The following is a 12,002-nucleotide window of genomic DNA, read 5'->3' as shown; positions in this document are numbered from 1 at the left end:
AGGAACTCATGTCCCTGTCAGAGTTTGCCAAGGAGACCATTAAAATGCTACATCATGGCTTGAGGGACAGATGCAATAAATTACTATTGAAACCCACAACAATTCAGCAGAAGCTGGTTTCTGTGCATTTCTAGATAATAGGAGGGGAAGTTTGCCTCATGGCTCCTTCTCTTCCAGTACCATCCAAGTTAGCTTCTGGTTGCTGCTTGCTCTCTCCAGTGGAGCTCTGCCCAAGCCTCCCCCTAAGCAGCAACCCCATGGCCATCATGCTCTGCATAAGGAAGGGAAGAATTTATTTAAGTATGTATTTACAGATATGTGTGCTTCAAATGGGATGCAGGTTATCTTATGTGCAAGTTGTTTATGAAAATCTGACTATGTTAGAAAACTTTTCAGTTTTGAACAGTCTTTGGTGGCAGAACATGTACTGTGAACAGATAAGATGGAGCTACTCATAGGGGATTAATTAGGTAAAGGCTAAGGAACAAAGGTAGACATGAGCTGTGAATTTCCATGATGGAGAACTTTTATCATTCAGAACGGTCACATCTAAAACTGGCAGTATTGAGTGGGCTGTGTGAAGTGACAGACAAGACTGCACAGAAAGAGTTGCACAATTATGCACATGGAGAAAAAAATACCCATTGCAGAGATGGGCCCTAATAAACTATTACTGCCAAGAAGATCTTGTAATTAGTCTACTTTTCTAGAAAGAACAGGCTGCCCAAGGAGGTGAAGTCACTGTCCCTGCAGGTGCTCAAGAAACACGCAGTGCAGATGCCGCACCGAGGGACGTGGTTTAATGGATGTTGTGGAGATGGGTTTATGGTTCAACCTGGTGATCTTAAAGGTTTTTTCTGACTTTAACAATACTAAGATTCTAAGATGATTACCACGATAGAACAGTAAATATAATTTTAAGAGTTATGAATAGAATGGCAACTGAAATGATGTACTGCTTGTCTGTTACCTGAGCATTGCTGATGGATCCAATATCCCTATCTTGAAAAACAAAGCACTGAACTACAAAAGAGTGTGAAAAAGACAGTGTGGCATCAAAAACAAAAACCAGACTCTGTTCAAAAGAATTGTCCATGGTCACAGTATCATTGATGAGCTTGAACAAGAGAAAGGGGAGCAATCCTCTGGCCTTCCAGAAGAACAAATGGATTCAAGAAGGGATTAGATGAATTCAAAAGAGCTGGCTCCACTGTTGCTGCACACTTGTCCCATGCCACCATGCCTGACCAAGGGTAATGTGAAGATGGCATCTCCCAGGTATCTTACTGGCATTGTCCATCACCACAGCTCTGTTTCTTGTAAGCACCTCCTGAGTGTGGCATTTCATTAGGGCTTTGTTAACACTTCAGATCTTTTGTTTAATCACACCTTCAGGGTTTTATTTTTATCTAAGCTGAGCAATTAATAATGTAACCTTTTAAAGGAAGTCCCAGATCACTTGACTGGTGATAAATGACTCCACTTGACCTTAAAAAATCTTACAAACTTATTCATACTTCTATTCAGATTCCACGATAAACTTTTCTCTAAACGTGTACAATTTGAACAGTGGCACCATGTGCCTGGATTAGACTCTGCAAAGAATTTGATCCAATTATTTATAGCATTAAAGACTAGTAGGCTATACAGACACTGTTTTGTTTGTTTGGTTGGTTTGTTTTGTTTTGTTTTAGCTATTATTCAAGCTAAGAGTGAGTACAGAAGGTAAGATGGACTTTTATAGGACAATTAATTTCCTACTTCTCTCAGACTATGCAGTGGAATAGACTGCAAGAGAAAAATACTATGCATAAACAGCATCTTATAAAGACTTCTGTTGTTGGAAATAAGGGAAATTAATGAGATACTGCTCTTGCATATACAAAATATAGAGTCCTTCAAGACATACATATAATTTTTTTTCCTACCACCATCAAATAATCTAAAATGTGATATAGTTGAATAATACACATGCATATCTAATTTAAGGAAAAATTATTACTCTACAGGAATCATCCCTAACAGAGGATCTCCAGATGGGATCTAATTTTTATTTATTTATTTATTTTGCAGTGCACTTTACAAAACAAAAACAAAAACACACAACCTGTGACTTTAGAGAGATATTAATCCAGAGAGCACCTGAGCTTCTAGAATTTTTGAGGCCATCAACCTCTCTTCCTAAATCTCCCTCAGATATTTGGAGTGTTTGTGTCAGGAATCCAACCTGACACTGAGCTTGCTCCTAGCAGATGATGCTTTCTCAGAAGGTGGTTAATTGTGCAATGCTCAGCCCTAAGCTCATCATCAAAAGAGAGCTTAAATTAAGCAATTAAGAGGAAAAATGATTAAAAAGAATTATTTGCATTTAGGAAGTGGGAAACATCTGCTTTCATTAAGAGCAAATAACTACAAATTCACATATATACGTTAATATTTTTATTTGAATAGATTACTCACTTTTACTCTTCATAATCCAAATATTTCCCATGCCTTAATATCACAGAAAAGAAATCTGGTCACTTTACACCTGAAGGTCCATGTGCGTGGGTCACCTTTACACAAAGCCAGAGCAGCTGCTGAGTATCAGTAACACTGTTAATTTCAATTAATTTTTTGCTCTTTTGGAAATAAAAATAATTTCCTCTCACTTGCGAGACTCTTATGGTGGAAATAGTAGATTCTAACAACACGTTAACACCAAATAATGATTTTTCATCTAGCATTTTCCTTATTTAATCCTTTTAGTTGTAACTGCTGAGACTATATCTTGTAAAGAGTAACTTTTGTGTTTTTCCTCTACATAGTGTTGAAATGTCAAAAATGATAAGTTAAGGGGGAAAAAAATTGAACCTCTATCTATTAAACTCTCTGGCATATAAATTCTCACAATCTTTTCTTAATATTAATGCCTATGGATAATAAACTAAGCAAGTGAACCTTCCTGAGCCAGCTGTCCTTTTCAATGTGATACAGCTGATCACATGAATATTTACTATGTCCTCAATTCTCAAAAGGTGCAAGAATTTTCATTCAACCAGCAGACCCCAACATATCAAATTTTAGTTGAAAGACTATATTAAATGTAAACATCTGTAATTTCATTGCTCCTGAATAATCTGAAATTTGGGAAGCTTAAATATGGTAGAGCTTCTGTCATGGCTAATTATACAATCAAGATAAAATATATTTTTTATATTTTATATATTGTCTCTGGCCTAAGAAGCTAGGTGGAAAAGAGTACACATAGCTTAGAAATCTGAAGACCTAATAAAAACTGGGCAAATTAGGTACATTAAAAGGCTTGTCATCAAAGCAAAATCAACTCTGGCAAAACCTTGACTTATTCTCTAGGTTTGTTCTAAGTAAACTTACACAGAGACTGAAAAGAAAACACATGAGCAGTCCCACTAGGTCCAAATGACCAATTCATGAACATACTGGAGGACAGGATTCATTGAGGGTGGGGGCTGATGTGATCCTCCATGCTTTATTTCCAAAAAAATATCAGATAGCCAATTGAGTGGTATAAAAAAAATCTCTTTTATCTCTTGTTATTTTGTTCTTTCTAATTACAACTATAATTAGTACAATCGAAAAGGCCCTCCAGAGGTCATGGAGTCCCACTATTTCGCCACTTCAGGGCCCACCAGAAGTTAAAGTACATTAACAACAGCATTATCCAAATGCCTCCTGAACACTGACAGATGTGGGGTATCAGCCACCTCTATAAGAAGCCTGTTTCAGTGTTTGACCACTCTCACAGTAAAGAAACTTCTCCTAATATGAAGTTTGAACCTCCCCGGTACATCTTTGTGTCATTCCCTTGTGTTCTAAATTGTATATGTTGATTTGAAAAAATAATACATGAAAAATGTATTTCATCTCCAAATTATAATATCAATTATAAAAAAAAAAAAACAAACAAAAAACCTTAGAAAGTGTCTTTTTGAAGCTGAAGAAGCAGAAGAACAACTCAAAACTGAATATCAAAGTCAAGCAGAAATGAGAAACCTGACCATTGGCCCATGAGTCCTTGTTATGTCCCACAGGAGACACATGTTGCTCGTGTTTTCTCACTGCTATGTTCCAAAGAGCTCTGAGCTGGAGTACATGAATATCTTATTTCCAAACCTCTGTTTTCTTTTGAATTTGCAGGTTGGTCACAGAAAATGGCGTCCCCAGGCACCTTCTTACTAAGGAAGAAGCATGGGTGAAACTGCAGTACAAATAACTGCCTCAGATCACAGTCATCACTGATCAAGAAACTTTATATTTCTAAGCTGCAGTGATCTCAAAGAAGCTCAGGCTGAATGAGACTTACTTCAGAACTCCATTTTCCGTAGTAAGCAGAGGTTTATCTTGTATTTTTAGTTAAAATTTCATGTTTTGAGAAATGAGAGAACCGTCTTTCATTAGCTTTTGCTTTCCCACTTTGTTAAAATACAGCATTGGCAGAAGCAATATAGAGGCAAATCAAAATCCATACTTTCTCTTTTGTTAAACCAGGGAAAGATCATACTTTTTATTTATTTATTTATTTATTTATTTATTTATTTATTATTTGTTTATTGGTTACTTCTGAAATTTCAGTTTGTTTTCACCTTGTAATTGTGCTAATTGCCAGTAACTGTCAGGGTAAAATACCTGGAAATACTGCCAGTCTTCACTGGCAGTTTCCAGTTAATGACATGCTTATAGTACGTGGTTCTTTTCTACAGAAATTAGGGTGTTCAGAGATTTACAGGGGATCACAAATTCTCTCCCTAGAAGATCCTGCATCAAAAAAAAGGAAAAGTAACAGGACAATGAGAAATTTGTAGGAATAAACACATTCCATTAAGCTCGAGGAGAAATTCACTGACTGTTTCCCTATCTGACTGCAACTGCTTTCCTGTATGGATGCAAAAAGTGAACTCATCATGATGCCCTCAGCATGGTTTTAACCACAGATAACACACACTACTAAATATTCTTGTAAATGTAATGCAACAGTTAGATTAATTAAGTTTCATCTATAATATGACTGTTGTCATATAAGGCAGTGCCACCCCATACACCACTGCACCTCCAAAGCCTCCTACAGTGCTTGTGGCAGGATGGCAGGGACTTGGGGTAGCTCTGCCTAGCAGAACCACACGTCTTGGGAATATTTTTGCTAGGAGAAGTAAGAAAGTGTTCCTCAAGGTGGGACTTTAGTTATAGGCTACTGTTATTTAACTTGAGACACTGAGGCCTCCATTGAAGCTACAGAACCTGGGAGGATGCTCATGGAACCTCTGAGGCCAAAGTTGTTGGGATCCACATCAAACTAAAAGTGAAAATCTATGCTTTATAGTTTCCAGGCATTCAGCTGGGCACATGACACTGAATACTTCACAGAAACCACTGGAGCTGGCAGAATTTTGACAAACCATGTAGCCTGCCTAGTGTAGAAAGCAAGGAGTAAGGTCGAATTTAGGTGGCCCATCTGGAGAAGGAGTGAGAGCCAAGGCATCCTTTAATCTTGGAACAGAGTCTAAAGGAAAGCATGATAAACTATTCTAGGGACAGTGGAAGTTAATCTTCTGTCTAGGAACAGGCCAGGAGCCTGGACAGATGAATTTATTTATACACTTATTTGTTTAGATTTCTGAACACTCTGAGATCCTCTGACACTGTACTAGATGTGCCACTCAAACACACTTCTTTACTTATGTGGTTTATCTTTTTGCTGATACAACTCACTCAAATGAATCCTTCTTATCTTCAACCGGAAGATGCTCCCAGTGAGATGACTTTGAAGGCTCTGCTGTTCCTATCAGCATTTGGCACAACATGACATTATTTTTCTGATCTCTTTTGCCCATTTTGATTTTTTTCAGAGCTGCCGTGTGGTTGCTACATGAAAATTTAAGTGTGTATGTTTCGGGTATGTCTGTATAGCATTGTTCGGTGCTACATGGGAATACATAAACTGGCAATAAGTGGCTCTGAAACCAGAAACACTGGAACTATAGCAGAACTTCTGACCAAATTAATATTCTCATGTGAGAAGCAAGGTACAAGACACAATACAGTGAAGATGCATATTCTGATATTGATGTAAGTTACATTTTGGATATTATCCTCCAACTCTGTTAGTATGCCTTCTGCCTCAGGCAGTCCATTTTGATCAAAGCGTTTTAGGTTAATTCAGGCCATAAGGAACTCAGGAGGTCTAAATATCTGCTGCTGAGCTTGTTCCAGTTTACAATATTCAGTACCAAAGAGCCCAAAATTTGGATGTCATATTCTGGATGGAGTCTAATGAGTGCTGGGTAAAGGAAGATAATCACTTGCCCTCAGTCTATTGGCGGTGCTACCGGTAATACAGTCCAAATTACTTTGCCCAAATAAATATTAGTGAAGGAAAACAAATCTCCCATAAAATTCAAAAGGCCAAAGATTTTTAGCCTGTTTTTATTGCTGCTGACAGATTGTCATTTTTCAGTAATATATATATATATATATTTTTTTTTTTTTCCTCTCTCTTAAACTTTTGGTACAGAATTCACCTACAAATAGTATTTTCTGTTCTGCCACTGTCTACAGTAAATGTCATCTTCAGGTTCATTGCTGTTCTTTCAAACTTTGGATTTGAGAGCTTCTTTGGATCACTGAAATCCAATGCAGTTATTATTTGAATAAATTTGTTTGTCACTTGCACAGCCAACTGCCATGTCCAGTTACTACCGGAGGTGCTCAGCTACTGTTCAGTGGTGCCTACCTATGTACTTACTTGGGGAGAAAAAAAGGCATACCACGGTATGATGGAGGTCAGGAAGGAAAGTGGGATCTTGAACCTGGATCTGTTGTGCTCCTTAGAGTATTCACAGTCACAGAACGTTTGGTTGGTTGGGCATTTTCTCTTCCTCTACTTCCATCTCCCCCAGCTACTTATCTGTGAAATAATCTTCTGAAAAATTCATGACTAGCTTAACTGATTAATATGTATGTATCACAGTGCCCTTTACAAATTTTTTTCTATCTGGTCTTCTGCAAAGAACTTCCAAAGGGCTATTATATTCAATAAAGTTAAAACTCAGAGTCCCAAGTGGCTAATTATCCATGGTTTTGTTACAATATTCGTTCTAGCAATCACGGAATTTTGAAATTCAGCTGAGATAATCCAAAAAGGATCTCTTTAAATAACTGCATGGTCATGAAATACTGCAATGAAGTCTTCTGAGATCATTCGCTATTATAAGATAGGGCTTTCCATATCTTGTATGCTGTCCTGTGTGTTCTTCTTTTCTGGACATAGAAGACTGCAGTGTGGCCCTAATGTTATTTATCTCTACAGAAATAAGTTTGGGCTAAAGAACAGATTCTTCCAAACATGTTTGGAATGTGGGGAAGGGACTGCATTGGGCTGTAACATGAAAAAAGGCAAATGGCCTGACTTACCTTGATTTTTCAGAAGTAGCCAGCAGTCAAAGTTTCAGATGGATTTGGTGGGAGATGTGTATCTCTCTCAAAATAAAACTTTTTCTGACCTTCCTCCCAAAGGAGTCCACTCAGCCAGTTAAGCTGAAAGTGCTATTTGAAACACTCAAGGGTGCCTCTGTGCCTGTAGCTGTGCCTGTAGCTGTCACTTAGTTATGGCTGTAGGTGCCCTTCTCCAACTGCCCATGCTCTCCCTTGATGTACCTCGTGCATCTCAAATGGCACCAGATGCCTGTATCAAAGCAAAGAAGTTGAACCCCAGCAAACTTAAATTTTCCAGATGGAAAGTGAGCAATAATCCTTCAGATTTTATTCTGCCACTGTATTTATCAGCCCCTGTACTCAGCGGTAACTTCTATGCTTTTTATGGTCCAGCCAATAAAAAAAAAAACACACCTCCATGTGCTTTTATCAGGCAAGTTTTCAAATATTCCAGTCTCTTCTGCAGTGCCCTAACTAGACAGGTGTAGTCATGACCTCAGCTTTTGTTTCAAATTCCTGAACTTCACCTTGACAAAAAATAAATACCTAAATGAATAAATAAATAAATACATTTGGAATTAGATCCCTGCTGAGTGTCTCTTTGGGATAAAAGAAAAGAAAAAATCTTGGTGAGTGAATTTTCCTGTACTCAGACATTCAAATGTGTGTGTAAAGCAGTGCTCAGAGGTGAGAAGAACCTTTGGGTTTGTCCAGTACACAGCAGACAAATAGTGTCTCTGGAAACAACCTTGAGGGTCCCTTCAGCTTTAATTAGTGCAGCAATTAATTAGAAGGTGTCAGGTTTTAATTACTTTTTTATTTTTTCTTTCTCTTTTCCTTTTAAACCTGGGGCAAAACTGGGAAAAATAAAGCTGCAAACCGTGATTTACTTACTGATTGTGGACCCTGACTCGGGCCTGTTCAGGGAGCTGATGATAACAAAGCCAAACCCTTCATTCTCCTTGCGGTGGATCACCACGTCGCTGGTTTGCAGGCTGTGGGATGTGAAGCCCTCCGGGGGTGTCGCGTTGCTGCTGGAGACAGCGTGATTGCTGTTAGCATAAGTCGCGTAGTCACTTCTTGGAGAGCTGTGATGTGTGGACACAGAGCCTGGGCTTCTGCCATTCTCTGGGCATGGCTCTCCTAAAATATAAGTCATGCCAGTGTTACAGTTTGACTTGCTCAGTGGATCTCAATTTACAGTACATTTGCTAATGCAACATGAATATACTTGGCTGTCTGTGGCCCAGACTACTGTGAGTATTAAGCTGGGAGCTGTAATAGATGCAGAGAGACAGGAATCTGCACGATTATGCAGAGAATTCAAGGGCAATCAGATAAAGTAAGCATGAATACTCTGTGCTAAGCTGTCTAACAGAAGGGAGAGGGAAGTAAAAACAGTGGCTATCTCGATGGCTAAATGTTCCCTTGTCTGCTGGTGGATCTGTCATCAAGAGGAAAATGTGACCGTCTAATCCAATATAAAATTATTTGTGTTTGGATTAAAATAATTTAAACAAGCAGCTAACATAGAGTAATTAGGATTAGCTGCATAATGTTCTTCTTACAAGTTGATTAGCATGCTCACAAGGCATTTATGGAACAGAGCAGTTATACAATGACAAATAATCACAGTCTTTCTGTGGGTGTTGTCACAGAAGCAGTGCTCATTTAAAGGTTTGGAAGATGCTCTTGTGCGATGAGTTGGAAAGGGCAGGAGGAATAGCAGTGACCTTTACTCTCGTTTTATAGGAACAAAAACAGAGAACAAGTTTAACCTTTTGGGATTAAACACTTTTTCAGGGCAAACATTTTAGCAGTTAGAAACAGTAAGGTATAAGAAAAAAAAAGAAGAAAAGAAAAAACAGAGTAATATTCCTTGCAGATCTGAGTTGTTTACACATATCATTACATATTGAGTTTTTATGCAGAACTTTCAGATAATTGTAAGTAATATGTCTTCTCAACAGTGCTGAACATGCAGAGTTTATGCATGCACACACTCATCCTAGGAAGAAAACTCACAAATTAGACCTTCAGTGTGTATGTATTAATAAAATAAACATCATCCAAGGCCAGGCTGCTGTTTTCTCAGTCAAGTGTGTCCTTTAGTAGTCCTTGTGCAACTATGGAATAAAGTGATTAGAGAGAATAAGGAGGAAGAAAAACAAACAATTATTGTACTCCTGTGTTAGAATTGAAAATCTCCAAGAGTTATTGAACCAAATCTGCAACTAAATGCCATAGTCGGTGACAAGAGAGATCTCATTTTCTGGCTGTCATGTTTCAGAAAACTGAATGCCGTTTGTGTCAGTATGGCTGCAACAGAAAGGAAATTATCTTACCCTGCAGAATGACCAAGAGCTGGCTTGGCCATAAATAAATGCAACTGAAGGCCATTAAGCAAGCATACAAAAACAAAGATAAAGGAGAAAAAGTTCAAACAGCTGCTTGATTGTATCCTCTGCAAAAGATATTCATCAGAAAAATTACATTTTGCTTCTGCCTGTGAAGAAATGGCCTTTTAATCTGTGTTTTCCTAATCAAATTGTGCTCTTGGCTGGTGAGAGTCTGTTCCCAGCCTGGGAGAGGTCTGTGTGAGGCGGTGGTCTCAGGCTGGGTAATACATGGACATCAGCTGTCAACCATCAGCTAAGGACAGGGCAGCCCCAGTGCTCTCCAATATATACAGCCACCTTGAATGTAATGTGGCTGAGGTTCTCGTACTTCATTTTTCAGTTATGCCCACAGCAGTCATTTTTAAAGTCTCCCACTATGCTTATGTTGTAATACACAAGACTAAAACTCTGTTCATCTATAGAAATGCTTAAATATTAACGAGTTACACAGTGTTCCCTAGCGTGGTGCTCCTGGGGACCCAGGATAACTCTGGGTGTCCCACTGATTTGCTCCATTCTGTGTGCCAGGAAACCAGAGTGTCTCAGACACTGAACTTTAACACATACCCCTCTCTACCCCTACATGGAATAGCAGAATCACAGAACTGTAGAGGTGGGTAGGGACCTCTGGAGATCCCCTAGCCCAACCCCCTGCTAAAGCAGGTTCGCTCCAGTAGGTCACGCAGGAAAGTGTCCAGATGTGTCTTGAATATCACCAGGTAGACCTGGGTAAGGAGCTGGTTCACAAGCACCCGGCACATTACCTTGGTTATTGGCCATTTTCCTAGTGCTGGGGGAGCTGCAGGGGGGCGTCGCGGCAGATGGAGGGGGCCCTTTCTGGCTGCAGGCCTCTGCAGTTGGCAACAGAAGAAAATCAGTCCCGTGGCAGCAAAATGGGGCCACAACGGGTTGGCTGTAGGATGAGGGGTGCATTGAGGTTGGCTTTGGGGCAGGGGAGTGGAGGGGAGCAGCTCAGGCAGCGACAGCAGTCCAGGGCACAGGAGGTGGGCGACAGGACAGGCTGGAGATGTGCTCATTTCTGGTGCCTCAGCAAATTGCACTAACCTCACCCGTGTTAGAAACAACACACTTCTTTCTTAGATAGGGAACAGCAGCAGCTCTCCACTTTGACAGATGCTGCCACACATTTTTCCAAGTTTGTATGTTCTTCAGTCTATTCTAAAGGTTTTATTTACTTCATATTCCTTCATATTGTTTTAGTTTTACTCCCTGGAAGTATCTGCTTGAAGGGAGGAAGCAGCCCTGCTTCCTAGCAGCCATTTCCTCCCTACAGAATGATGTCAGCCAGCTGACCTTGCATTTGGGGCAAATGGCATCAGTGAGACCAGAAATGGGCTTTTAACACACATGGGAGTGAAATGAGTCCTTGTACTAGACAGTTAACAGTCTCTGAGAATTTCCTTGGTTGCTTATTCACACAGTCAGCATTAACAGCTTTAATTCAATGTGAACATTTTGTCCCAAAAGCAGACAAGAAGAGACAGCACAGACCAGGACAGCACAGAACAAACCCGGAGCAATCATGGCACACTGGGGCTGCCAGTGGGACACACACTTCTGCGGGAAGCAACACTGAGCATTAGCATTCATCACAGAAACAAGGGACACATATTTACAACTATTTGTTCTTCAAATGAAGGAAAACATTCACTTCTATTTGTCAGCACCTGCTCATGCTGATAGCAGTGAGCTGTTTTTCCCAGTCTTCTTCACTCACCCGTGGGTAGCACCTTTCTCCTCACAGTAAGATTCACCTGCCCATTTCGAGCAGCATTATGCATAAGATCAATCACGTATCGGTGGGTTTTGCCAGCCACTGGAATCCCATCCACATACACAAGTTCATCACCGGGATGGAGGCGACCATCTCTGTCTGCTGAGCCCATTGCAATTACTGCTCCGATGAGGATCTAGGCAGAAAAGGAACAAAGCCCTGGTATGTATACACTGAGCACACAGACAAGACACTTCCCCCATGAACAATACAAACATTTTCCCTTACTCTTAAAGATATAGTTTGTGACTCAGCAAGATCTGTGTGTTCCTGAAAGCCATGTTCCTACACTGTAGGTGTGACTGAAGATGTTCTCTTGCTTTTGGTAAGAAGGTGAAGTTCCAGTCTAAGGGTTATTA

At 39.7% G+C, this 12,002-nt stretch overlaps 1 protein-coding gene across 5 annotated transcripts in view; it reads right to left on the bottom strand.

The window, feature by feature from the left end:
- The window catches only part of MAGI2 (membrane associated guanylate kinase, WW and PDZ domain containing 2), a 694,208-nt gene that overhangs the window by 53,348 nt on the left and 628,858 nt on the right, over positions 1 to 12,002 (bottom strand). For 3 of the 5 annotated variants that reach the window (XM_072333162.1, XM_072333169.1, XM_072333177.1), the window contains 3 exons: positions 11,587 to 11,779; positions 10,613 to 10,699; positions 8,344 to 8,592 (listed from right to left, as the gene is read on the bottom strand). In XM_072333162.1, the coding sequence (XP_072189263.1) occupies positions 8,344 to 8,592; positions 10,613 to 10,699; positions 11,587 to 11,779 (529 nt within the window). The remainder of the gene's footprint in view (positions 1 to 8,343; positions 8,593 to 10,612; positions 10,700 to 11,586; positions 11,780 to 12,002) is intronic. The other 2 variants (XM_072333185.1, XM_072333195.1) reach the window with 1 other exon arrangement.

The sequence above is a fragment of the Excalfactoria chinensis genome, chromosome 1 (genome assembly GCF_039878825.1).
Source record: "Excalfactoria chinensis isolate bCotChi1 chromosome 1, bCotChi1.hap2, whole genome shotgun sequence".
Lineage (NCBI taxonomy): Eukaryota > Metazoa > Chordata > Aves > Galliformes > Phasianidae > Excalfactoria > Excalfactoria chinensis.
This window is presented reverse-complemented; position numbering and strand designations above follow the sequence as displayed.